This window comes from Elgaria multicarinata, chromosome 7, assembly GCF_023053635.1.
Source record: "Elgaria multicarinata webbii isolate HBS135686 ecotype San Diego chromosome 7, rElgMul1.1.pri, whole genome shotgun sequence".
Taxonomy (NCBI): Eukaryota; Metazoa; Chordata; class Lepidosauria; order Squamata; family Anguidae; genus Elgaria; species Elgaria multicarinata.
The window spans coordinates 58089807-58117751 of NC_086177.1; the positions used below are offsets into that span (position 1 = coordinate 58089807).

At 40.1% G+C, this 27945-nt stretch overlaps 1 protein-coding gene across 2 annotated transcripts; it reads left to right on the forward strand.

The window, feature by feature from the left end:
- Nucleotides 1–1475: 1475 nt before the first annotated feature.
- IMPACT (impact RWD domain protein) lies at nt 1476–26056 on the forward strand. 2 transcript variants are annotated; one of them, XM_063129827.1, is made up of 12 exons: nt 1476–1618; nt 4482–4647; nt 6480–6608; nt 8138–8190; nt 9448–9510; nt 11794–11879; nt 13062–13187; nt 14515–14609; nt 21315–21388; nt 21641–21731; nt 22884–23018; nt 25720–26056. In XM_063129827.1, the coding sequence occupies exons 2-12, from the start codon at nt 4612–4614 to the stop codon at nt 25786–25788; spliced, it is 957 nt and encodes a 318-aa protein (XP_062985897.1). In that variant the 5' UTR covers nt 1476–1618; nt 4482–4611; the 3' UTR covers nt 25789–26056. The 2 variants fall into 2 exon arrangements, with proteins under 2 accessions (XP_062985897.1, XP_062985898.1); XM_063129828.1 differs by having other exon boundaries at nt 1486–1618; nt 13065–13187.
- The last annotated feature ends 1889 nt before the right edge of the window (nt 26057–27945 follow it).

Genomic DNA, 27945 nt, shown 5'->3' on the forward strand with positions numbered 1-27945 from the left:
GGCGGCACAGCGACAGAGTACAGTTAGCTATCACAGCCTTTATCCTGGAAACATTTATTCAAAATTGCAGTCCTATACAAATTTACCTAGGAGTAAGCAGTATTGAACTCAATGGGATTTATTTTTGAATAGATATGCAAAGGATTGTTCTGTACATGGTCCCTTGATCTCTTCAAGATTTCAGAGGTGTGTGAGTGTGTGTGTGTGTTTGCTTTGCCTCTGAAACAAGGTTATTCCCAAATTGTCAGAAGCATTACTTTATGTTCATGGCATTTTTAGATTACTCATGGATAAAGCTATTTGTAGTGTTCTAGTTAATGGAGATCTATTTATTCGGTTTTGCAAAAAAAGTTACTAAGAAATAACAGTATTCAGGGCAAATTTACCACAAGTTTCTGGATAATGGCATTTATATATTTTTGGGTATAACTCATAATGATATATGCTAGCAGAATTACATCATGATTTCACCAAATAAATTTAATTCTACTGGAAAAAAACTCTTACCCCACTGACAAGTTTTTACAAGATCAGTTCTAGACTGTATAAATGAACTCTTACTGTGCAATCTTAATAAATATTGTAGATCATAATTTTGTTTCTACTAAGCCTCAAGATCTTCAAGATGTTTTTGGGAGAAAAATCATTGGGAAATGTTCATATATATACTATAGTATGATTTTAATATGAGAATATAGACAATATGAGGCATCTCATCTCATTAAAGCAGGCCTTTGAATATTACTTTATAGGAAAATATGTCATTTTTGTGGGGGGGATGGAGAAGTGATGGGGATAATTAACTGACTGATGAAATTACAACTGCTAGAAAAATAAATGGAACACTGGGTTAGTGGATTTAACTTATGACACTAAACTTGTAAATGTTTAATGTATCTTTCTACCTGTCATCTTTCTTAGTTTGGGAAGAAGACACTGCTGCATAGATTGAAATAAACCCCCAACTGTTTGCATAATTTTGCTCCTAATTCCTTACATGCAGTATCTTATGTGCAACAGTGCCAAATTTCACTGTTGCCTTGTGGCTTCAGTACCTGTGGATAATTTTGCAATAGTCTATAATATTGCTGAAATTGTCAAATGGAGCAGAGGTTTTGCCAGGAGATATGTACCACAATAATGTGCCAGGGTGTTGAAACACAATAATTTCCATTTCCAATTACATAAAGTACTGAAAAGTAGGTGCGGCAAAAAATGTTCAAGAGTAAGCTGGAAAATCTTTTGTAGGACATGTTTAACCTGTAGCAACTATTGAGAAACCAGGGTGATGCATAAGAAGGTGTAATAAGTGTAGGTGTATTTTATTGATAAAGTTTGCTTTTTGTTATTGAAATGTAGTCACTCTAACATTGTAAAACAGCCACAACATAAAAAGCACTAAATAGCATGTTAGGAACATTAACACAATTTATACAGAACATATATTTTATATAGTTCTGTTCTTGCCTGTGTAGAGTTCTGCTTACCAACTTCTGAACAAGGACATCAAACAAATGGAAAAGGTACAGAGAAGGACAGCAGAAAACATCAAGGACTTTGAATGCCCTTCCATATGAGAGAAGCATGCAGCCTGATTCCTATGCGTGTTTACTTGGAAGTAAGAGCCACTGAGTGCAATGAAGCTTATTCTCATACATAAGTATAAACAATTGCATCCTAAAAGAATCTGAACACCTTATTTTAGAAAAAGAGACAGTTAAGAATATTACAAATGCTTTCGGAAAGTGAAAAGAATTATAGTTGTATTACAGTTAGAACACAAAGCAAAATGGGTTTAAGAGAGCTTGTAAAGTGCAAAAGATGGGGCTACCATTAAATAAACATTAATAAAATTTGATAAAATAACTAATCAATACTAGAAAGGATAAAAAGTAATTGTAAAAATAATTATATAACAAACCACATAAAATTATACCAAAATGGAAACTAGACAGTCCACAAACATGGTGACCTAGTTTCTAATATTTATGTAATAGGTTATACTAACACACCTGTCCCAGACGTGTTTGGTATTACAGTTAGAAAACATCCAATGAAATAATCTTAGAGCAGGCTGTAAGACTGTGTTAAGAAGATGTATAGAAGATGTTAAGTCACCATAGCAACGTTTTTGATTAACTTTGACATGTAAGAGCAATTGGTGGCAAAAGCACAGGTCCAGGAGGAGAGAAAAGCCTAGTATGTTTAAATGAAAATATATGAATGTGGGGGAGTATCTAGGGACTGTGGATGATTGTTTTGGGGTTCCTGTGAATATTTTGGAGGCTAGAATCTTCCCACGGCTATGCCTTATCCAAAGCCTTGTTGATAAAAGGGAGTAGAGGGCTTCCCCCCGCACCCTACCAAACAGTTTCACTCCCATTGATTCCAATGGGAGAAAAATGAAATATACCAGCTCCGGAGCTGGCATAATTCTTTCCCTGTTCTGGGAGGCATGTCAGGGGTATGGGGGGAAGAACATAACAGTCATGCTGGATCAAACCAAGGGTCCATCTAGTCCATCACTCTGTTCACAAAGTGGCCAACTAGCTGTTGACCAGGGACCCACAAGCAGGACATGGAGCAACAGCACCCTCCTATGTAATTGCTTCCAATGATGTTTTGGGCTGCTGCTCATAGGCCTGGTTCAGACAACACGCTAAGCCATGCTGGTTAATGGTTAAGCAGCATGGTTTGGCATGTTGTCTGAACCAGGCCATGGTCTCTCAGAGATCACGTAGTGAGACAGACTGCATGAAGTCAAGCTGACTATACAAAATAGTGCCTCCGTCTAGAGGTTTAACATGCAAAGTTGAAGCAGACATGATGGTGACCATAGATAAAGTGCCTACCATCTAAACATTCCACATGCAGTCTGTCATGTTTAAATGCATCTGACAGCAGCCACGTCCTTTTACATATAACACTAGTGGACACATTGCTGGCCTGAAAACACTACATACAAATGAGGCAAAGTATGTAGTAAGTGCATTTAAATATGATGCAGTGCGCATGGAATGCTCACACAAGCATTTTCCCAATCACCATTGTCACATCTGATTTGCCTGTGAAGCCATGTGATAACTATGATTGCAATTTCCCTGTTGAGGTGCCAGTGAAACAAATTGCAAAGCTCAAGTGTGTAAGACTGCTGTGTTCAGGGGTTTATTTATTTATTTAGAATCTCCACGGAGGTTGTGAACTAGCTGGTGGTTCTGTGTTCTGATATCTTCTCCTGGGCCGGATCTACACTACTGCTTTAAAGCGCTTTATAACAGTTATGAAGCGCTTTAACTGCTTTAAAGCGCTATAAAACTGTTATAAAGTGCTTTAAAGCAGTAGTGTAGATCCGGCCCTGGTGGATATAAAATGCTGCTTGTCACATGGATTGCTCCAATTTTATGGAGAGTTTCCAAGTCACCATCAAGAAGATCACCCCCTCTCTCATGGCCTTCCACTATCAGGTGAAATCATTTCTGTTTCAGCAGGCATTTGAGCTTCTGGAGTTTTGTTTTTTCACGGATTCCTTTTTTTAAAAGCTCTTATCTGCTACCCCTATTTGCTTTCATTAAAGTGGGTAGAAATTGTTTATTTATACTTTGTAAATTTTAATTGTTACAAAGTACCCTAAAAACTGCATCACAGTGAAAGGCCAGCATATACATTTTTTTGCATAAATCCTAAGCTGCATAAATACCTTGACTTCTCATTTATTAAAAACAACCTAAACCCACAGTGTATCTTACAGTGTTGAAAACAAATAAATAAACCATTCTAAAATGCATTAAAATAGATTCTGTTGGTCCAATAGTTTAGAAAAATTCAAGTAATCAGAATAGCAGTCTTTTGTTTAGAATTAAGGTAGCAGTTTATTAACTGTGCAGTCATTATGTCTATTCAGAAATAAGACCCATTAAGTTCAATGGAGCTTACTCCCTGGTAAGCGTAAGATTGCAGTCTTAACTACAAATTCCTTTTACACTCTTACTCTTTATAGTGGAATTGATGAAACACTTTCTGCTGAGTCATAGAACAGCTCTATGGAGCTGCCTCAGTGGAGGCAGGTGTCTCCGATTTTGGTGCGGCTGTAAATTCATTCTGGGTTTCAGTCAAAACCAGCCAAAACTCTAACGAAGCTAAGGTGCTGAACTTTAGGGCTAAAATAAGTTCAGTATCTTGGATAGCTCCTTTAGAGTTCTGGCTTATTTTGACTGAAACCCAGAATTGGATTCACAAATCGGAGCCACCAGTGTATCTGTTATTTTCCCATCGGAAGCTGCTCCTCCCAAAGATATCGCCTTTCTGCACCAATCTCTCCCGTCCCTGGCTGCCCATCGGATAAAATGACACATTAGTTTGGTCTCCTTTTGCTCACGCCTCCCCGCACCTCTACTCTCAGCACCTCCAGCTCTGAACAACTCTGTATGTAAATAGTTTTTACACTACTTGTAATGTATTTGTAATGCCTTTTAATCACCCAGAAACTTTCGGCTATGGGGCTTCAAGCTCACCCATACGCATGCGTTAACTGCTTGCTGACTCGCAGTATCCATTCTCCGGGAGGGCGCCTGAGCTCCCGGGAGGGAGGAGCCCCCGCCTTTCCGCCACGTAATGGCGGCGACTGACCCGGAAACGGCCCAGAGACAAGTGAGTCCGTGGCTCCATGCGGCGGGGAAGGGAGAGGGGCTCCCAGGATTTGCTCCAGGTTGTAGAGCGATTGGAGCAGAGCGGGACTGATGAGGGAAATAAGGTGTTCAGCGGTTTGTGCTTTAAGGTGGTTTGCCTAGCTAGGTCGAAGACGGGGTTTGTTAGCACGTTAAAATCATAAGAGTAGCTGTGTTGGGTCAGACTCAGACCAAAGGTCCATGGGGCCAAGCAGCAACCAGATAGATACTTCTAACCTGGGGATGGAGGCCACAACCGCCCCCTGTTGTTTGCCCTCGCCTCTCTCTGCACCAGGTATTCAGAAGTCGACTGCCTTTGGATATGGGAGCTCTGTTCATCTTGCTAGTAGCTGCTGATAGGCTTTTCCTTTGTGATCTTGTCTAACCCCCTTCGAAAGCTGCCTGTGGCAGTTGCTGTGGCAAAAAAAATCCATAAATGAATGATTTGTCTGAGTGTGTGTAGATTCTGTTTTTGATGGAGATGATTGCACAATGTGCTCATGTGTTCCTAATGGATAAACATGTGTTATCTTTAAGTGGAGGAAAAATCCTACCAGCGTGTATTCATGTTCTTGTAATCTATGCCATTAGATGAACACAGACATGCCTGATACGTGGAAATTACAATCCTATGCACGTTTAGACAGAACCCCCACCCACCCACAATATCCAGCATGCTCCAGCCAGCATGGGTAGTTAGGAGTTTTTCTGTCTAAACATGCAAGTTGTTCAGTTGAAATAAGATATATTCTATTTGCTCCTGCTTTCTGGATTCCACTCATGCGCTTGGTGTCTGCTTTAGCCCTGAGGTCCATCAGCTGAGTGTTTTATTGTATGCTCATTACTGGGCTCTCATAGATTTTCACAGGTCCCTCTCATGACATCATCTGCTTCTCGTGCGCCTCCTGGCCCTTCTATCTTTCTTTGCATGACAAAGAAAACCCCAGTAAGGCCAACTTATTTTTAAAGACGGAAGTTGCTGCTATCTCCTGCTGTGTGCAAGAGAAGCAGTGGGATCAAAACGGGACACTGAATAGGCCACATACACATTGTTTACTTCCTCTTTCAAAAGTGGAAGTAATGAGGGACAAACACAAAGGTGGAGAAGTGATGGCAAGGAAACACGATTTTCCCCTGTGTGATGAAGCTCACTATACTCATTGCAATTCAGTCCTGATTGTTTGCTGTAAGGCATGTCTGTAATAGCTTGATCTTGGGAATCCACTTTGCTGTGGGGCAAGCAATCTGCTTTGCGTTGATTTAGCTAAAACATAGTAACTTCACCCCATTAGTTATTAAAGATCATTTTTAAGCCTGTTACTTATCAAAATTTATGTTTTATTATTGCTTTAACAAAGGGACAGTGGGGCTATTTCTTATTGCCCGAAGGACTCTGAAGTAAGGTCCATCATTTACATCACTGAATAGGTGGGAGGATTCAGCATTGGTTTAGTATCACCAAAACTGGTTGGTCCTGGCACCTATACAGGCGGGACAAGTTGTGCCTTTCTCTTGTTTCCGAGAACTTTACACACAAACTTGAGAGTGATTGTAAAAGAGCGGAGATTGTAGATGTGCATAAATCCTGCCAGGAACCTAAAGATGTAATGCTAAGCAAACTGAAGAGATCCTGGAGAAGAGTTACTGCTTTATATAAACCATTCTCAAATTAGACAAAATGTGTTTTAAAAGCACTGAATGCAGAAGGAGCACAGAATATTTAGATACTGGTATTGATAATGTCATAGAGTAGCAAGTTTTGTCATTTGAATGTTAATGTACAGAATAAAATAATGTAACATCCTTTTCTTTCAGATAGAAGAAATTGAAGCCCTGTCTGCGATATATGGAGATGAATGGTGTGCAGTTGATGAAGATGAAAAAATATTCTGCATTAGGATTAGGGATTGTTTGAAAAAGCCAAAGTGGACTCTCTGTCTGCAGGTGGGTTTGTAACATAATTTGTCTTAGAATTTACAACTGGATAGTCTCCATTGGGGATTTTCAAATGGAGTAGGCTATTTTGTGAGGCCAAATCAGGTCTTTAATAGCTTCCTAACCTTTTTCTTTCCCCCCTTTTTTTGGGTATTTTAAAATGTTGCTGTCTGAATTTCTGCTTCAGTAATTTTCTCTGGAAAGGTAGGTTATGTCCATGATTTAAAGAATCGTGACATCTATGGTCCTGGGGGGAAAGGGAGCGGTTTCAGACTCCCCCAACCCCAAATTAGGTCAAGAAATAAAAGTCAAATTCCACTTGGCTGATGCAAGCCCCCTGGAAGTATTGCTTGCTTTTCATATTGTGCCAGTTCTGGAGTGAAGACACTGTAGATCTTGTTAGCTGAACTTGTAAATGATTCATTGTAAAGAATTGTCTGCACTTCCTGGATGTGTGTTGTAATTTAAAATGTGTTTCAAACCACTTAAATTTATTGAAGATGAGGTTTATCTATTGCAACCTTCCCAACCTGCCACCCTCCATATATTTTGGACTTCAACTCCCATCAACCCTAGCTAGCAAGACCAATGGTGCGGAATACTAAAAATTGTAGTGCAGAACTGCTGGAGGGCAACAGGTTGGGGGAAGACTAATCTATACCTTGAAGATAAGTTCTAGCATGTTAAGTTCATAGTTACTTCTGATTTTCTTCTTCTCTCAATTAGAATATCGTACTTTGTATTCCTAAAATTTGACTGCATCCAGAGCTTGATGCACAATCACAAGCAAAGGCAGTACCATTTCGTAGCACAATTAAGAAGATGGGGCAATTCCCGCTCAGGCAAAGGTGCCTGCACTGGTTTCCACGTGCATGGCGGGGCTTGCTCCCTTTTGCTTTCTAACAGCAGCTCTGTATGACGCATTGCATTGCAAACAACATTTGAAGCATCCTTGAGTTGCAAAAGCGTTTTTGTCATATGACCTGCACAAATGCTGCTGAGGGGAAAATGTTCTAACAGCCTTCGTTTGTTGACCTGCATCCCAGAATGTGGCCTATCAATTGAATGTTTTAGAGTTAACATAACTTTTTCAAAAAAAAATCTTTGTAGTTGATTAACATCCTGATTCTATATGTGTTCATGCATAAGTAAGTCCCATTTTGTTCAGTGTAAAAGATTGTAGGCTAAGACTGTATGGTGTAGTAGCTAAGGTGTTGGACTGGGAGTCGGGAGATCCGGGTTCTAGTCACCACTCGGCCATGGAAACCCACTGAGTGACTTTGGGCCAGTCATAGACTCTCAGCCCAACCTACCTCACAGGGTTGTTGTTGTGAGGATAACATGGAGAGGAGGAGGATTATGTATGCCGCCTTGGGTTCCTTGGAGGGAAAAAAGGCAGGATATAAATGTAATAAATAGACAAACATTCTTGTTGTTTATTATCTTAACGATATTTTAAAACTATTCTGCACTGATATATTTTTTCACTAGTTTTGAAAGGAAAATTACTTGACTAATTTACTTTAAAAATCTTTCAGGTGATCCTCCCTCCTGAATATCCAACAGCAGCACCACCTATTTATCAACTTAAGTAAGTGATAGCTCTTTTCAGGAATTTTAAGTGTTTGGTGCATTTTTTTTCAAGTTGTCATTATCTCATGGTACTGTGCAACATGTTTGCACTTGTTAGCTGTAGTTTAAATAAAGGGGAGGTATCTCAATTCTGACTGCAGCTTTCTGCCCAATTGTCCACATCCATCCTGTGTCAAAAATGTAGTGCAGTCTCAAAGGGGTTGAAATTGATATTGCGTATCCTATGTTCAGTGCATATCTGAGCAGAGCCATTGTGAGAACAATGGGCAGTTGTAGGCTTGGAAAAATCCCAGCACATTTCTGTGGTTGAAATCAGTGTAGGCTGAATCAAAACATTGCTCCTTACATAGTGTTTGCTCATGGAGAAAAGTGCATTGCAACTCTTTAAAAGGTGGGTGTTCTATACCGCCCTCTGGCAGTATAGAACCGCCCAGAGAGCTCCGGCTATTGGGCAGTATAGAAATGTAATAAATAAATAAATAAATAATATAGCTCTGTTGTCTGTCTAGGTTTTTGTGTTCTGACATCCCACATGAACTGTCCTTCTGGCTCTGCTTCACCTGGATATTGTACTTTTCTCAAACAAGCTGCCTTGTGAATCCATGGCTTGTTGTTGGGTTGTTCAGGGTGGTTAACAAGGCACACTGCATGGTTAATGAGCAACCCAGAGGAAAGCACACACATTCAGACAACACAATAACCCACCCTGCAGAAAAAATGCTGCGTTCAGACAACACGAGAACCCATGGTTCAACAGCAGCCCACACTGGATGGGTTATTGTGTTGTGTGTTCGGGATTAGAATAGAAATCAAGGAAGTATCCTTGTGGCATTTCACCTCTCTTACCATCTGCTTATTTCCAATTCTTCTGCCTGAATTCTACAAAGAAGGAAATTACAAATATATGGCATGTGGGGCTAGTGCAAGACTGGTTGCTATGCTTCTGCTGAGTCTTCTAGTTCTTCCCTCTTGTGTTTACTGTTAATGGATACTGTTGCAGCATGGAGAGAGAAGTGTGGGGGGGGGAGGTAGGATTGGTCCATAATCTTATTTTGCCAGAACTTCTAAAATGCACAGTCATAACTTCCTACTTTTACAGTGCAATCCTATACATGTCTTCTCAGAAGTAAGCCCCAGGCTGTACAGTGTGACTTACTTTCAGGTAAGTGTGTACAGGATTGCAGCCTTAGTAACTTTAAGTAAAAATGGTTTAAAAAGTGCTATATATAATCCAGTACGTTCATTTTTATTCTAGTGCTCCGTGGCTTCTAGGAGAGGAGTATGAGGAACTGGCAAATAATCTGGAAGAAATCTATATGTAAGTGCTACATACCTCGAGACTAGTTTAATGTACAATCTGTCACATATATATTTTTAATATATATATATTTAAAAATCCAAAAGTGTTCTATGCCTAATTCCAGCAGGTGGCAGTAATGTGGTAAAAGTATAGTAAAGCAGGACTGTTTGCGGGAAATCCAGATCTGTGGATCGTATACAAAGGATGATTATGTTTTCCTAATAATTATAAATACTGTGATCAGGGGAGAGATAGGTTTCAAAGACTTACTTTAGGTATGCTCAATTCCCCCCCCCCAGCAGCAAGGCCTCAGGCCATATCTCAAACTGCTTTTGAAAGTGGTGGTGGCAACTTCATGTGACCCTGAGGGCCGCCATTTAAGAAACCAAAGTCTAGAGTCCCCTTGCATGTGGAATCAGTTGTATGGTTCTTTGAATCCTGCCCAATGTCTTAAAATGTTACTTGGAACACATCTTTAGCTTCTGATGAGGAAGAACTCAGAGACGTTTGTGAGAAAAAGAAAACATTAATCAGGGAGAATCTGTTGCTTTGTACAAAAGGAACGGTAGGCTTAACCCAGAGAGAGAATTCCATTGAAATTACTGGGGGTTATGGCCTTAACTCTGTACTTACCTAAACAACTTCCATTTCTCCAGATTGAGCCCATCATTTCAGTTTTAGAACCAAGATGTGGCTGCATTCAGACATTATGCTAAACTGTAGTTCATGAATGAGCCACAGCAAGTCTTGGACTTCTGAGATATCCCATCTCCTCCTCTGGTATGGCTGCAAGGAAAACTTCAGACATGTTCACTTCCAATTTTGCTTAACTCAAAATGGTTGTGTCATCTGTACCAAGAAACTGTGGTTTGTTTTAACTGTGTTTTGTTTAAAATCAACCAACTTGAGTTTCTAGAGTGAGCCCAAGGCTCACTGTGGCTCATTGGGAGTGCCTGAGTCTGGGGCTTGCTGTGGTTCATTCATGTCATGCTAAGCTTGACCTCCAAACTCAGCCAAATATCTCCTTTTGATATCTTCTCAAGAAATTATTGGCATTATCTTATATAATATGCCTGAAGGGTTGTATCTAGTGTTAGTCTAACTTGCCCTATTCATTTCAGTGGGTCTATTATAAATAGGACTAATATTTGATATAACCCAAATACTTTGGGGGGGGGGAATCTGTGTTTGTGAGAAGGGAAAAATAAGTCTTAGCTTATCATTTCCCCCCGGAACAGGAAAATATAGATGAGCATTTGTGAGGTTCAACCATCTGATCTACAATAGAGAAGGTGATGTTTTATGAAGCTAAGAATTAGGCTCTCCTCTTTATAATTAAAAAAACTGATTCACTTTGAAATTCAATCAGATTATGTAGAAACTCTTGTGAAAGTACTATTTCAATCTACCCAATTAATTTCCAGAAGGCCTACAGTGGACACACAGATAGGTTCAATTTTCATGGCATTCAAATGAAATCCTTTCCTTTTGACCTCCCTGAATTCTCTCAGTGATGTATCTGTTTTGAGAAGAGAAGTGGCAAAGATCATGCTTTTTTATCTTGTTATGCTCATGTATGTGCTTTTTCTAATCTTGTTATGCTCATGTATGTGCTTTTTAATGGCACAGCATGCCCCAGGGCATGTGCTTTTTGGCTAGTTGGCACTATGTGTACATGTAAATATACAAGATAAAATTGTCTGTGTTCAGGTCATTTTGTTAAGTGACATTCCAAAATACTTGGATCTTGTTGAGGATTAGCAAGGGATGTTTTCAAGAGGATCAGCATTGAAGATATAAATACTTCACTGGTTGGCCTGTAAGTTCAATACAGTAACACCAAAAGGCACTTATTATGGAGTAAGCCACAATGAAAACAGTTGGAGTTAATTCTGAGTAAACGTGCATAGCATTGTGCTGTTGTACTACTTCTGTTCACAACCTCAATACAGAGACCTAGAATGAAAGTAGCTTCTTATTGCATATTTAAAGCTTCAAAATGACATCATAACCTATATGGGAAGCAATAATTCCTGAAGCATTTGGAAACAAGCGGAGATGCTTGTTGTTGCAACAGGAGAAAGCAGCATTGCTCACAGATGGGGACCCCACTGGCCTGTACCGTTCTGGAAACAAGTGTCTCTGCTCAGTTCTGGGGTTGCTTTAGGAAGCACGTGTTCCTGTTGCACTAGCAGTTGATCCTGTAGGTGCAGTGGAACGAGTGGAGGTACAGTGGCAGTATTGGATATTGCCTGCTTCTGTTTATGCTAATTTTTAAAACAATTGTATGATTTTTTTTAGACAGAACCTTGGTGAAAGTATCCTTTATCTTTGGGTGGAGAAGATACGGGAAGTTTTGGTTGAAAAATCACAGATCTGTGATTCAGGTAATGTGCCAAACACTGAGTGATTAACTTTGATTGTTTGCTATAATTCAGTACTAAGTACTTTAAGCCAGTAATCAAATATCCTGGTGACAATGATAGATTTGACTGCTTTTGAGCAAATTTCTGCTCATAGGGATGCTGTAGGGCACCCCTAGGAACACCCAGGAATCATCCTCAACAATTTATTTTGAAAGAATTACATATTGCAGGGAATTTTCAAACTCTGTATTTCTCCTCCATTGGATAAACGTGGCATAACTTTTTATTTTATTAGACATAAAATTAGCTCTACTTGCTGGCTACCTGTTGTATGCCAGAACTAAGTAGAAAAATCACACTAGATTTGAGGAAGAGATAAACATGGGTACAGTGCGTGGAGGAAAAAGGTATGTTTCTAACTAGCCTGTTCTGTACAATACTAGCTATAGCCGTGTGACACAATTACTAGAAGTACAGGCAGGGCTTATGATAGAACATAGGAAGGGCTATAGTAGTCTCCATAGGAATGTCCCCTTCCACCAGAAGGCACTGCTCAATTAAGTCCTGTGATGGAATTTTAGGGTAGTGTGAATGAGGCTACAGACAATTTAAGATGGTTTGACCAGCTTGAGAAAATGGTCCATCCTTTCATTCTAAAGTTAGAATTTTCTCTCTCTGTAAAATTAATAAAATGAAGCTCAATCCAGATAAGACTGAGATGCTGTTAGTGGGTGGTTGTTCTGACCAGATAGAGGGTGTTCAACCTGTTCTGGATGGGGTTGCACTCCCTCTGAAGGAGCAGGTTCATATCTTGGAAGTTTTCCTGGAGTGCTGGGAGGGAAAATTCCCATATATGCATATGTAAAAATTACTTCTGCATTCCTTTAAAATAAGAAAAATATAATGTGTGAGAGACATTTTCTATATGGAAAGCACTTTGGTTCAGGAAAAATAATGCAACCCATCCATAGATTATTATGCCTGACAGTTCTGTTTTCTATATGAGCTTTTTAAAGAAATAAACGTTGTTTATATTTATCAAAGTAGTTCCAGTCTTGTGTAACTTCTTATTCAAGTTACACTTTGGAATTTATTTCAAAGTGGGAATTACATTTTTCTACTGATTTCTTCATAGTTGCTATCATTTCAAATAGTTTGCATTGTGAAGAAAGCCTATTAAGATAGGTATTGCTTTTATACCAGCAGGGCCAGATGTTAAAAAAATAACGGAGGAAACTGATGTGGAGTATGAAGAAGATTTTTCACTGGAGTATCAACATCTTCAGGAATGTACAGCTGTAACACTGAATTTTGATCTAAGCCAAGAAGGTAGAATAGCCCCTGCTGTTTTACCATGTTTCAATTCATACTTTTTCTTACTGAAATGTTGAAGCTGATATAATGAAGAAGAGCCAAATACATTGCAACAAATACGAAGTTGTTATCTTCCTCTAATTGAACCTCTGTTAGTTACCAGCACAATGCTATTGTGGATAATATAGAAGCAATATGATCCTTTGGTTAAGTAGTATATTTTACAAAATACAATTGGTGGAACAAATAGAGAAAGATCTGGACATGTATTTTCAAGGAACTCAAAATTTAAAAAATCAAGAGATAAATTAGATTATATGATTATAAGAACGCGAAGGTGTGTCCCTCGTTGAGTCAACAGATGAATTTTAAAAAAAACTGAAAAATTGTCCAGTTTGCCTTCAGTCCCAGAAAGTAGTTATGGGATTCCCACCCCTTTGAGGCCCCTTTATTTCTCCTATAAACCAAAGGATCCCAACCCTGGGGTGGTTCCTTGGAATGCTACGCTCTGACTCTGACTCGCCACCCTAGTCTGGCCTCACAGCAGCCCAGCTGTGTAGTAAGATATTGCAGTTATAAAAGTGTTTTGGTTTCATCAGGCACATAGTTCAGTACAGTTTCTTTAAATGGATTCGAAACGGTTTCAAAAATGCTTCAGTTTCAACCCTGCCTACTCTACCCTCTAGGCCACACTATCACTCCTCCCTCTATCTACTCTCCCAAAGCAACAACCCATATACCCTTCCTATCTCTGACAGACCCAAAATCTAGCTCTCACATAGCACTTCACACACAGACCCACTCATCTAACTCCTCCCATGCTCTTGCCAGCAGCCAATCCAGACCTTCAACACACCAGCCAGTCAGCACTCACCTCACATCCTGGTCACTCCCTCCCCCTCCCTCTAGCATTTAACACTTACCATCCTTGGTTCCAGTATAAACACAGTAAGTACATCTTTAAAATGTTCTTAAAAACGTTACAGATACTTACATCTAAAACAGGCATGAAACAGCAAAACGTCACAGATTCCTCTGAGGTTTCTGAGATGAACAGGACATTGCAAATAGTAGTTTGCTATTCTTCTTAGCCAACCAATGTAGGTTTTGCACTTTCTCTGCAAAATAGGATTAACACATGGAACCAACTTTTAGTAAGCTGTAGAAAAGGAAAACTTTAAAAGTTGATGGGGAGCAGAATGAGAAATCAGTATAAGGATTTAAACAGAAGGGTGACATCGGTAATTACAAGAGAGGGCAAGATTAATTTAGCAGGGGCATCAGCTAGAGATGTAATACAGTAGTCTATCCATGTACAATATCTGATTTCTTAAATTTGCAGGTGAAGAGTTACCTCAATTTTTCCACGGGAACCCAATTACAGACCGAAGAAGCACTTTCCAGGCACACTTAGCACCCATTGTGAGCCCCAAACAGGTTGGTAAACTTTGCTTTCAGCCAGCCATTTCATTATTTTGTCCCCTCTTGGTTATAGACATGGGATCAATATATTTTCATATGGATGAGTTTAGCTCCTCTGGGTGAAAAATACTTTCACTCTCAAGATATTGGCATCCTGTCACCTATTCCAGAGTATTTTATTGGTTTTTAATGCAGTTACCTGGATTGTCAAGTGAATGAGCTGGGGAATTTTGAGTTACAACAAGAGGTAAGAGGTAACTTCATGGATCTATGGGGCTACATTTCTAGCTTGAAATTGGCTGGTGGGCTACAATGAAAAGGGATGTGTATCCCTAGTTCTGGGATAAATTATTTAAGAAGTGCTGTAGTCATTTTCCAGCCCAAGGATGGGCAGAAGCCAGATCTAGACCTATTGGTAAATCTCTAGTTGATTTGCAGAAGATCAAGGATTTCAGACTCCCAATTGTTTTAACAAAATGTCTTCCTGCCCTGAATTATACTGCTGGAATGAAGAAAACTTGAGATAACCAGGAGTGGATTTGAATTTGGAGGAAGGACTGTGAACTCCATTTAGTTCTACTACTCCAAACAGGACTTAGAATTCTGTAATTCTAAGTGTATGTCTTTTGCACCAGGCTTTGATTGGCGAATCTCAGGGTTCTAGCAGTTCCCACAATGCTAGCCCCTAATTTCGCCCACTAAAGCTTTTATCTGGAAAAGCAAAGTTGCCTTGCAGTATGAGTTGGAGACACACTAGCCTGGTTTCAAAAGTGGCCAGCTTACCTGCCTCTCCCTTTGGATCGAGGTGGGGAACAACATTAGAACAGGAATCAATACATCTTAAAAATTCTTGATTTTACATTGATCTGGATAGGCCTGCCAGAAAAGGCTAGTCTTTAAAGCTGCCTTAAAATCACACAGAGTTAATTTTATGAATCTCCTCCAGCAGGCCATTCCACAATCTGGGGGCGACAGAAGAAAAGGTCCTCTGGGAAACTGATGTCAGCCTAGTTTTAGCTGACTGAAGTAAGTTCACCCCAGAGGACCTGAATGTGCGGGGCGGACTGTATGGGAGAAGGCGATCCCGCAGGTAACCTGGACCCAAACCATTCAGGGCTTTAAAGGTAATGACCGACACTTTGTACTTTGCCCGGAAACTAATTGGCAGCCAGTGGAGTGATTTTAATGTTGGAGTGATATGCTCACCCCTAGATGTACTGGTGACCAACCTAGCTGCCATATTTTGAGCTAGTTGAAGTTTCCGAACTAGGTACAATGGTAGCCCTATGTAGAGTGCATTGCAAAAGTCAAGCCTTGAGGTTACCAGCGCATGCATGACCGCCTTTAGGTCTTCTGACTCTAAGAAGGGGCACAGCTGGCGTATCAGCCGAAGCTGATAGTAGGCACTCCTGGGTGTCACATCTATCTGGGCTGTCATTTGGAGCGACAGATCCAGGAGCACCCCCAAACTGCGAACACAGTCTTTCAGGGGGAGCGTAGCCCCATCCAGAACTGGTTGACACACCTCCAAACCTAGGTCAGAGCCCTTGACAGCAAGCACCTCTGTTTTGTCTGGATTCAGCTTCAGTTTGTTTTTCCTCATCCAGCCCATTACCGCCTCCAAGCATTCATTCAGAGGAGACACACTATCCTTAGCTGACGCTGTTATTGAAGGCATAGAGAAATATATTTGGGTGTCATCAGCATACTGATAGTACCCCGCCCCATGCCTCCGGATGATCTCTCCCAGCGGTTTCATGTAGATGTTAAACAGCATTGGGAATAGGATGGCACCTTGTGGTACGCCGTACAACAGCTTCTTTTTTGAGGAGCAACTATCCCCAAGCATCACCATCTGGAATCTACCTGAGAGGTAGGACCGGAACCACTGCACCCAATTCCCAAATCCCTCAGGTGTTCCAGAAGGATACCATGGTCGATGGTATCGAAAGCTGCTGAAAGGTCCAAAAGTACCAGCAGGGACACACTCCCCCTGTCAATACTCATGTGGAGATCATCCACTAAGGTGACCATAGCTGTTTCAACTCCGTATCCTGCCCTAAAGCCAGTTTGAAATGGGTCTAGAAAATCTGTATCATCCAAGACTGCTTGGAGTTGGAAGGCAACTGCCCTCTCAATCACCTTGCCCAAAAATGGAAGATTTGATACTGGTCTGTAATTATTAAGGTCCAGGGGATCCAGGGAGGGCTTTTTTAGAAGCGGCCGTACCACTGCTTCTTTTAAACATGGTGGAAAACTCCCCTCCCTGAGAGATGCATTAACAATATGTTGTAGTTGTAGTCTAACTGCATCTCCTCCTTGGGCGACCAGCCAAGAAGGACAGGGATCGAGAGGACAAGTTGTCTTCCTTACTCGTCCAAGCAGCTTGTCCACATCATCAGTACTCACCAACTGAAACTGATCCAGTGTAATCCTACTCACGGAGTTGCTGGACACTTCAGCTTCAGCTTCTGTTATAATGATGGCATCTAAATTGGCTCTTATCCGGGAGATTTTATCTGTGAAATGATAATTAAAAGCATCACAGTGAACTACCGAAGGCTCTAAAATTGGGTTCAGGGGAGGAGGTGCCTGAGTTAGACCCCTCACCACCCTAAACAGTTCTGCTGGACGTGAATTCGCAGACGCAATGCGGTCAGAGAAGAAAGCTTTCTTCGCTGCACATATTGCCACCCCATAGGAACGAAGATGTTCTCTATGACGTGCCTTGTCGTATATGAGACGAGTTTTCCGCCATCGGCGCTCCAGTTGTCGACCTTCCCGCTTCAACTTCCTGAGATCTTCTGGTCGGAGAGGACGTTTGGGGGAAATCGTGTCGATAGCTCTAGTTAGGTCTTGATTCCATCTTTTGACCAGGGCTTCAACAGGATTGTCGACAATACCAGCCATAGCACCCTCTAAGCTTTCTGGAATCCAAGAGGATCCATCAGCCTTTGAGGGCGGACCATCTTAATAGGTCCGCCACCCCTGCAGGGGCGGATGGGAGCCATGATATTAACCCTGATCAGAAAATGTCCTGTCCATGACAATGCAGAGGTATTTATGACCTCTGCCCACAGATCTGTCTGTTCGGAACTGAAAACAGCATTGAGGGTGCGACCTGCTGTATGTGTGGGTCCAGAGACCAGTTGGGATAGGCCCACGTTTGTCATGGATGCCATGAACTCCCGAGCTGCACCTGACAAACCATTCACAAAAGATGTTGAAGTCGCCCAGGACCAAAAGCCTGGGCAACACCAACCCCGACACCAGTTCTGTGAGCTCGGCCAGGGAGTCTGATAGGCAGTGGGGTGGCCGGTACACTAACAGAATCCCCAGTCTATCCCTGGTCTTTAGACTCAGGTACACACACTCGATGTGATTCAATTCCCGGACAGGAAGTCTGATGCCTCTGGAAGTTCACAGGTAAAGTATTTGGGAGACTTCCATTCCCTGTTGTTTGGCACAGGCATCTAATAAGTAGAGTTATGTTAGTTCTGAACATTTCACTTTGGCTCTCATGGCTCATAACATTCCCCTCCCCCCAGGATAAGTGATCTCATGGGGGTGAAATCCTTGAATTGAAAATATAGGCATACTTTTTCACACAGTCTTACTCCCTATTCTGGCTTTCCCCAGCCACAACAGCAGGTTTACCTCTTGTAGTGAATTACTAGAGGGAAATGCACATGTGGAGTACTTGAAGTGGGTTCCTCGGCCTTGCCAGCTCTGCTGTGGCAACAGGGCCAACATAGTGACTCCCACCCCTGCTTCTTTAGCTATCTCCCTCCTGCTACCATGCCATCTTTCAAATCCCTTTGGGTCAGTTGCTTCACCTAGACCATAAATAATGGTTTAGTTTGTGAAACGGAAATCTTGCAAGTACATTTTGATCCCAACAAGAGGAAATTAATAAAGAACTATCTTAATCTGGAACTCCTTGCACATCACACATCATGGGCAAGTCATAGTTTGTCTATCAGGAATGTGTTGGAGGACTAGTGTTGCCCCTCCTTCTCTCTGGCCCATACTGACCCATGTTGAGATGACATGCTAAGCCATGGTGGTTAAGCATTTTGAGCTAAACATTATGGCTTAGCGTGTCATGTGAACCATTCTTAACTATGGTGGCTACGTAACCACAGTTTAAACATGCTCACTAACCATTTGCTGTAAAAGAGTTAGCGGCCTAACCATGGCTTAGTGTATTGTCTGAACAGGCCCACTGTTTCCCTCTCTGGTTTATGGTAACCATGGCTTGTCATGTTGTCTGAATGGACAAACCATGGTTATTACTAACCAGAGTTTATTATTGGGCTACTGCTTCCATCAACTATCACATTGACCATGTTGGCTGGGCCTGATGGGAGTTGGAGTCCCAACAGCATGTGGAGGGCCACAGGTTACCCACCTTTGCTATAAACACTTACTTTGGAGTAAGTCCTATTGAATGTGTGGTTTAGGAAAACAGTGTTATGTGCAACAGCATGGTGTGTGGTTAGTGCAAACCGCAGAGAACCACAGTTTCACTAGTCCTTGAAATGTCATCTGAACAGGTCCATTGGGACTTACTTCTTGAGTAGGCAAGCATAGGATTGTGCTTTTTGTGTATACATACCAAGTTATAAACATTGTTAGTTATTTGCACTGCTTTCCTTTGGTGCTTTTTCCCTTTAGAAAGGTGTGTGTATATGTGTATGCATATAATATAATATTGTGTGTGTGTGTTTTGTGTGTTTATAAGACTGATTTGGGAAAATGTTTTCAAAGCAAAATTCTCTTTGGAGATGCTATGAGCTGTTTCATGAGGAATGTTGTAGCAGTGGTTCTCTCTCCAGCATAGTAAGTGAATTTGCTATGAAATAATGGGAATACAGCAAAGATAAATATTGAAGATGTATTTTGATAACTCTAGAGAGATGATTTTTTTTCTTCTGAATTAAAAGCTATTTGCTTGCCAGGCATGTTTTCTCAAGCTCTCACAGCTTTAATAATGTTTTGCTTAAAGTGGTATTAATTATGCATTGTTTATTAAAACAGTTTCATTATCGCAGCATTTATCTAGTACAGGGAAACACGAACCATCTGATAAGAATAGAATAATAGTTACTATGTTTAAGGAGATGCAGGAAAAAGGACAACTAATAAATTACCATCTAATTCTGTATTGAGCTCTTCGTGCCTACAGTGCAGACAATAGATTAAATGTGTAAAGGAGGTTTTGGAGAAGATTTACTTATTTCCAGAGGTTAACTCATTCAATTCTGTAACTTATTGGGAAGAAAGCAACCAAAGTTGAAAACATTTAAGTTCTATTGATTTCAGTGTTGAAGAGGACAGACATTACATGACATAGGAACTAGTGTCAAGCCCGGAAAGTTGGATCAAGATTTAGAAATGATATACTGAAACCAATGAGGTTTAAGTTATTTATTTATTATAAATAACCGCCAGCAGCAGATTTTGTTGTGAGCTGCAGAAGGAGGCAGGAAAGATCAATTCTGTGAACTTTGTTCTGCTCATGGAAGGAAACCAAGACTTATTTTTAATACCCCATTTTTCAGCCAAGTTCAGCTCTCAATATAGCTAACAACTAAATTCTATATAAAGTTAAATTATAATTGGGACGGATGAAGAGTCTCTTCTGATCCCTGGCAACTGGTGATTCAGGCCAAGTTCTAGCTTCTTTCCTCCAAGGAACTGCAGATGAGCATGGAGGTTAGGTGATGGAAAAGATGCCAATCCCCAGAAGCAGCCCTTTTGTAACCTGGGCAGTGTGCTGCTCCTTTACTTCCTTTCCCAGTCCAATCTATGGTCCTTGAAGCCCAGGATGGGGTAAATCCTATCCACAGGAATTCCTCATCGAGCTCACCAGTTTCTTCCCTACACCCAGCTCACTCTGCCAGCAGGTGATAAGCTCTTATCGCTGATCAGCACTGATTGAGATAAGAGCTTTTTCACTGCTGGGGAAAGCGGGTGAGGCAATGGGAGGAAGCTGCTGAGTGATTCAGTCCTCCTTACTTCTGAAGCTTTAGAGGTTTATCCTGCTGCTTATGCAGAGACTTGGTGTTTGGGATGCTGTTTGAATGTGCCGCTGAATGATTTAGTCTTGCTTATTTCTAAGAAGACATGCATGTACAACTTTTTTCAGAGTAGGCTTAAAATTGGCAATAATTATATTTTAGGCCTGCCCACAGATGGAATGTGGCCCCCAAGATTGGAATTCGGCACTTGGGCTTAAAAGGGTTCTTCACCCTTGTTGGAACCCCAACCTTAATGGAGCTGTTGCTGTTTGGGAAAGGGTTGGGGGCAAGAACAGGTCTTTGTTGCACATTTTGCCCCTGGTATTTTGTGATTGTTCTGTTCCTTGAGTGTTCTGAGAGCTGTCTTTGAGCAGATCAATCTGTCTCACATGGGAATGGGTGTTGCTTTTCATCTGTATCTTGTCTTCTTCACTGCTAGGCTGTTGTCAAATCTTGTGTCATTTACTTCCAAGTAAACATGTTTATGATAGTTGTCTGACTAATTTCTTGTATTTTATTTATAATATGGGAGCATGTAGGCAGAAGTATGCATACTATGTTCTAGTCTGAACTAATGTTTCGTTTAATTACATTCAAATATTTAGGACTAACCATGGGTAATCAGGCTTCTGCAAGACCTTCAAGTGAAGCATATAAATCTTTATAACTAGCTGAAAAAAATTCTTTTTCTTCCAAGGTGAAAAATGTTCTTGCTGAATTGTACAAGAATAAGAAAATAGCCAATGCGACTCACAACATATATGCATACAGGTGAGTACTGGTTTTCAGTGGTAATTATTGCAAAGAAGTTAACAAGATAAAAATTGGCTGAACCAATTGATCTTCTTCCATCACCAGGATCCAAACTCTTCAGACATAGTAGAATTGCATGTGGTTTTTCATAGATTTTAGAGCATTTGAGTAAAAGCAAAACTCTTGAGGTATGTTGTTTGGGCTAGCAGCAAATGAGTAAAAATAAATGAGAGCTTTGCATTATTATCTGGCACATTTCTTTATTTTCAGGATATACTGTGAAGACAAGCAGACTTTCTTACAAGATTGTGAAGATGATGGTGAGACAGCTGCAGGTGGTCGTCTTCTTCATCTCATGCAGGTAAGGTAAATCAATGGGTAATGGGAAAGAACATTTTTCATGGCTCGAATCTATTGCTCTAAAATAAGACCTATTCTACAAACACCTGTCAGTAGATGCATATAGAGATACAGCCCATTGGCAGGAGTATTTTGACAAATGGGAATCAGATGATGAAAATACGTATAGAAATGTGGTGAAACAATTTTACTATTAAACTATTTAGTGGAAAGCTAAGTTTCGGGGTGTAGATTATGAGAGCAGAATGACACTTTAGCACCCACAGGGGCACTGAAAGTGAAATGGCAATTCATCACTAACTTTTCCTCTCTTCGCCCTAACATTTCTATTATTGTACAGTGACTTTTCATGCCCATGTTCCACGTCATTGGCTGCTGGGGCTAAAGAGTTTCAGAATGTGGTGATATCGCATCACATAGTGGCCCTGTTCAGAAGACACATTAAACCATGGCTTTAACCACAGTGAATAAGGCAAAAAGCCTTATTCACTGTGGTTAAAGCTGTGGCTTAAGGTGTCTTCTGAACGGGGCCAGTGAGTTGTATTAATTAGACCAACCTTCCCCAGTCCAGATGTTGTGGATTACAACTCTCATCAGCATGGCCATTGACTAGGGATGATAGGATTTGTAGGCCAAATATCTAGAGGGACCAGGTTGGGGTGGGCATCATTAGACTGGGACAAACTGAAGGGGAAGAGGAGAGAACTAGATTCAGGTGTGTCTTAGCAAAAATAAAAATTTAAGTGACAAATATCTGAACAATTATTTCAGACATAATGATAAACTATGGTTTAGCATTACATAAATGAGTTTTGGGCTCATCAGTTTCCCCCTTCCCTCTCCTCCAGCACAGCTGTGAGGATGAGTTCAGAAACATCTGCTTCTGTTTTTAACTAACCTCAGTTTAGTGTTAAGTGTAAGTGTAGATGAACTGTGGTTAGTCTTAAGTATAGCTGACTGAAGCAAGCCAACTTCAAATTGATTTATGTAGTTGGCTAGTTTCAACCAGTGGAGTTGGATAGCGCAATTTCCGGGGGAGTATTTTTCTCCCCTGGAAATATATACTTGAGAGTACTTGGTTTGAGTTAGTGCTTGTTTTGAGTGAGTCCAGACAGTCTTCAATATGTTAATACATGTGTCTGTTTTTATGTAGATCCTAAATGTTCGCAATGTTTTGGTTGTGGTGTCCCGTTGGTATGGTGGTATCCTGCTAGGACCAGATCGTTTTAAACATATCAACAATTGTGCCAGAAATATACTTGTGGAGCAGAACTACACTAATCCATCTGTAAGTTTATCCTAATGTAATGATAGCAATGGTTCCTTCCACATAGTATGTTTGCTTTTAAGTACTCATAGGGTAGAGCTGAAATGCACACATAATATCATTAACTCTAAGCACTCTCAAGAATGACATGCACGTACGTAAATTTTTTAAACCATTTTCTTTTTTAGAAGGTGAAAGACATATGGATAAAACATATAGACTTTTCTTTAAACTCCACGCAAAATATTGGCCTCTCTTTAAACTTCTCCAAGTTTAGAAGTTGTTTGGCGTAAGAGATTTTTATAGAGAAAATGGTGTTTGGAAGAATACAATTTCACTTCTTGAAGAAGCTCCCCCCACCCCCGCAAATCCCCAAACCTTGTTGAACTTGTGAGAAAGTTAAAGAGCAACATAGAGGCTCTGTGGGTCTGCTTCTGAAGAGGACTAAAAGCAAAAATGCATGCAGGGCTTTGGTTGGCTGTTGGGAGTTCTTTAACCTTTGTGCCTTGCTTCCTTGGTGCCAGTGGTGTGCTTGGTGCATGATCTTTGCCTGGTGGTGCAAGGCAGTGTTCCAACAGGAAGAATAGGAGCTGGATTATTTATTTATTGAAAACATTTGTATCCTGCCCTATTTCACTAGGATCTCAGCGGCATACAGATAAAATCATACGATATAAAACAAACATACGCAGCTGAAAACAAATTAAATCATGAATCAAGTTAAAACCAGTTTATAATTTAAAAGCAGTAAAACAATTAAAACAGGTAAAACAATGTGCAAACTTGGTGAATTTAACCATTAAAGGCTTTGTTAAAAAGCCATGTTTTCACTCAGCGCCAGAATAAAACCAGCGTTGGTGCCAGTCGGGCCTCCAAGGGGAGGGCATTCCACAGTCGGGGTGCCACAACAGAAAAGCTCTCTCCCATATCCCACCATAGTTTATGTGTTGCACTGGTGGGATGTGGAGAAGGGCTCTTCCAACAGATCTCAAGTCTCAGGCGTGCATATATAAGGAGAGGCGCTCCCTCAAGTATCAAGGTCCCAAGCTGTTTAGGCCTTTAAACGTCATTACCAACACCTTGAATTCCAACCAGAAGCTTATAGGCAGCCAGTGCAATTCCTTTAATGAGGAGTGAAGAGGAGTAATAAGGTCAGCATGGGACACAGCTGCACTAAGGCCTTGGTATGAAGCAAATAAGTTGTGATGATGATGTTGATGATACATTTATTAATTTATTTCTTACCTGCCTCTCTTTCTGGATCGAGGCAGTGAACAACATCAAATACATTAAAGTAAAAGGAGAGGAGGCAGGGGGGGTATACAGGTGAAGTGTTTGAAATGTAAAGACTAGAGAAAGAGGCAAGAGTCTTGATTTTTAGGAGTCTAACTTCCAGTATAAGGTCCAAGTAATTTTTGAAACTGGATATAAAATCTGATTTCATATTTATATGCAATGAACTGATTTTTGCAACAGTTGCTAAGTTGCTTGGTATGCATTCAATATCTAAAACATTGGAGGGCCCCGAAGTACAGCTGGCTCTATGGAAATGTTAATGTTTTCTTGATCTTGGTTACAAACAGGGTGGATAAAAATCAATGATTTTTTTAAAATAAAAAAATAGGATTTTTAAAATTTAAATTGGATTTTTTTTATTTAAATCAGATTTTTTAAAATAAAATGCTTTTTGAGGAAAAATCTATCTAAATATAGTTTTCTGTTTAAGATACATTGTAGTCCAAAGGTTATTCATCATGAAATAAGGATTCATTTTTAATTATGTAGCATGAGGCTGTTTAATTTTTTTGGTAAATTCATTCCATTAATCCATTCACAATGTCATGCTCTTCCAGAGATTTCTGTAAGATTATTTTTCTCCTTCCAAAGTACAGCAGAAAAGTTGGCCAAATATGAATGATTAAGCTATTAAACTGGAGATAGTTCACCTTACAATAATTTCATAATTATCTATCTATGATGTGTTTCTAATAGTATAACCAAATGAGTATTTTTTGATATAATTGTAAAACTAATCTGAAAAGTTGCTATTCTAAAAATGAAACCTTCATCTGGTTGTAAATACTAAGATCATACCAGCAAGAATGAGTCTTTGGTAACTCTGAGTTGTGTAAAATATAGCGAGGAAGAGGGCACTTGTGGGGGGGGGGGGAGTCACATGATTAAATCGAGTCTTTCTGATTACAAAATATGGGGTAAATGACATATATTGACCCCAACATTATGCATTTTTGAAGGGATATTTATGGGGAATAACACCGATGTGTCAGTGAAATTACAGCGTAATTGCTTTACTGAACATTATTAATATAATGTCTAGTTTTCTGTGGAGCAAAATAACAAAGTGACCCAGTTGTATTGTCTATCATTGAAACCTAGAAGAAAATGGTGTTCATATATAGAGCTTAACTGTAGTAAATTGAATCGGAATCTTTCTATAATGTCATTAGTAATTACAAATCTTTTACATAATTTTACAGCGAAGTTTCTCCGTTGAAAAATAACCTCAATAAATATACAAGTGTAAACCTTTTCAGATTACTTTGAGAAGCAGGGATATAGTAAACGTGAACAGAGTATTAATTGTAGGTCATTAACTTTGAAAATATGCTAGCAGTGTTCAGAAAAATTAGGATGGTGTATGCAGAAAAAGAAATAATTATGAATTCATGTTCATTTGATTTTTCCTTCTTCTCCTCTCTAGGAAAATGTATGTAAGCAGCTAGGGAAGAACAAAAGAATAAGGAAAGACAAGAAGAAAATGGAACATTAATTTATTTTACAAAATGACACAGCCATGTTTTATCTTCTGCCAGTTAACACAATCGCTCAGTTGCTGAAAGGAATTTCTGAATATTTTATCTCAAAGACACTTTGCAATAACCGGAAGAACTGCTTCATAGCATCAGACCCATAAAACCTTTTCAGTCTGTTCAGTGCCTCAGCTGCTCAGGAATTGAGGTCTTAAACAAATGGATTTCCCTATGTATTCAGTTATTTAATTTGTTAAAAATCATTAAATGAGAAATGGCATAGTTTCACTATATTCTCTTTGTCCTTATCCTCTAGGGGAGAATTTCTGATAACATAAAAATCCATTGCACCGAACAGGAATTTTGAACGCCCTTGAAAATATACCTTCATGCCTACTATATGTACTGGTCTGTACTGTAATTTCAGTTTGGTACTGCAATTTCTGGCCCTGGTTTTCTTATTGGCAAGGTTCTATGCTATTGGCTGGCTCTTATCAGTGATACTGACCTTAAGCGTTTTGCTATTGAAAAGGATGGGGTGTAAAAGTGGTTAATGCTGGCTGAATTATATGTTTTAATTTGGTTCAGATCTCTTGTTTACCCAAAATGGACACATACGGTGGCATCTTTGTCCTCCCCTGAAGCTCTTTCAGAGCTATTACTTCACTGCAGCAACCCCAAAACGTTAGCAACTACAGGCAAAACCAGTCACTTGTATCAGGTAGAGAAGTGTCATGTGCCTGAGGATAAGGTGGGGATAGAAACGTTCGAAATGTAATTTCCATAGTTATGCAAGATCCTTGCTTTGTTACGGATCAACTTTTCAAACCACAAAGTCCCCATCCCCATATATTTCAAATTGAAATAGAACTGTGAGCTTCCTAAATGATAAAAGACTTTCTTATTGTGATTTTTACAAAGTGATACTGCTGTTGGTTGTTCACATACACAAAGACACATGAGAAAGTAACTGGATGGTACCTGACATAGCAGCTTCATGTGACCATTTACTTGTGAATAGCAAAATCTCTTGTTCTGAAGTTATTACTCTTTATCTGTTTTTAAAATTTATGATCCAATCTCCAGATGTTCACGATCGTATCTCAGCATGTCTTTCAGATATCTCAGCCTGGCTGCTTCATCGTCGTTTGAAACTTAACATGGCAAAGACTGAATTGCTTGTTTTTCCTCCTAAACCTTCTCCTCACCTCTCATTCTCTCTTACTGTCAACGATGTCACGCTTACTCCGGTCAAGGAAGCTCGTAGTCTTGGCTTTATATTTGACTCCTCGCTCTCCTTTACTCCTCACATCGAGGCTGTAGCTAAATCCTGTCGTTTCTTCCTATATAATATTGCCAGGATTCGACCATTTTTGTCTGTCTCTTCTGCCAAGACTCTCGTTCACGCACTGGTTATCTCTCGGCTGGACTACTGCAACCTTCTTCTCTCTGGCCTTCCTTCGTCTCACATCAGTCCGCTGGTCTCTGTCCACCACTCTGCCGCTAAGATCATCTTCCTGGCCCGCCGCTCTGACCAAGTCACTCCACTTCTGAAATCTCTTCATTGGCTTCCAATTCACTCCAGAATCCAATATAAACTTCTCCTGCTGACCTTCAAGGCTCTTCACGGTCTAGCTCCTCCCTATCTCTCCTCTCTCATCTCACACTATCGCCCCGCCCGGGCTCTCCGCTCCTCTGATGCCATGCTTCTCGCCTGCCCAAGGACCTCCACTTCCCTTACTCGGCTTCGTCCTTTTTCTTCTGCTGCCCCTTACGCCTGGAACGCTCTTCCAGAACACTTGAGAACTACAAACTCAATCACTGCTTTTAAAACTCAGCTAAAAACTTTTCTTTTCCCTATAGCCTTCAAATATTGAGTTTGTTCTGACTCTATACTATTAGCTTTACCCTACCCGGTGCCTGTTTACACTTCCCTGTGCCTGTTTGCATTCTCCTTCCCTCTTTATTGTTAACTACAACTTATTAGATTGTAAGCCTATGCGGCAGGGTCTTGCTATGTACTGTGTTATCTGTACAGCACCATGTACATTGATGGTGCTATATAAATAAATAATAATAATAATAATATAAAGTGTCATATTGCATTAGATTAGTTTTTTTATTTATTTATGGCACTTTTGACAAAATCAAAGAAAAGCAATCTTGATATCCATCAA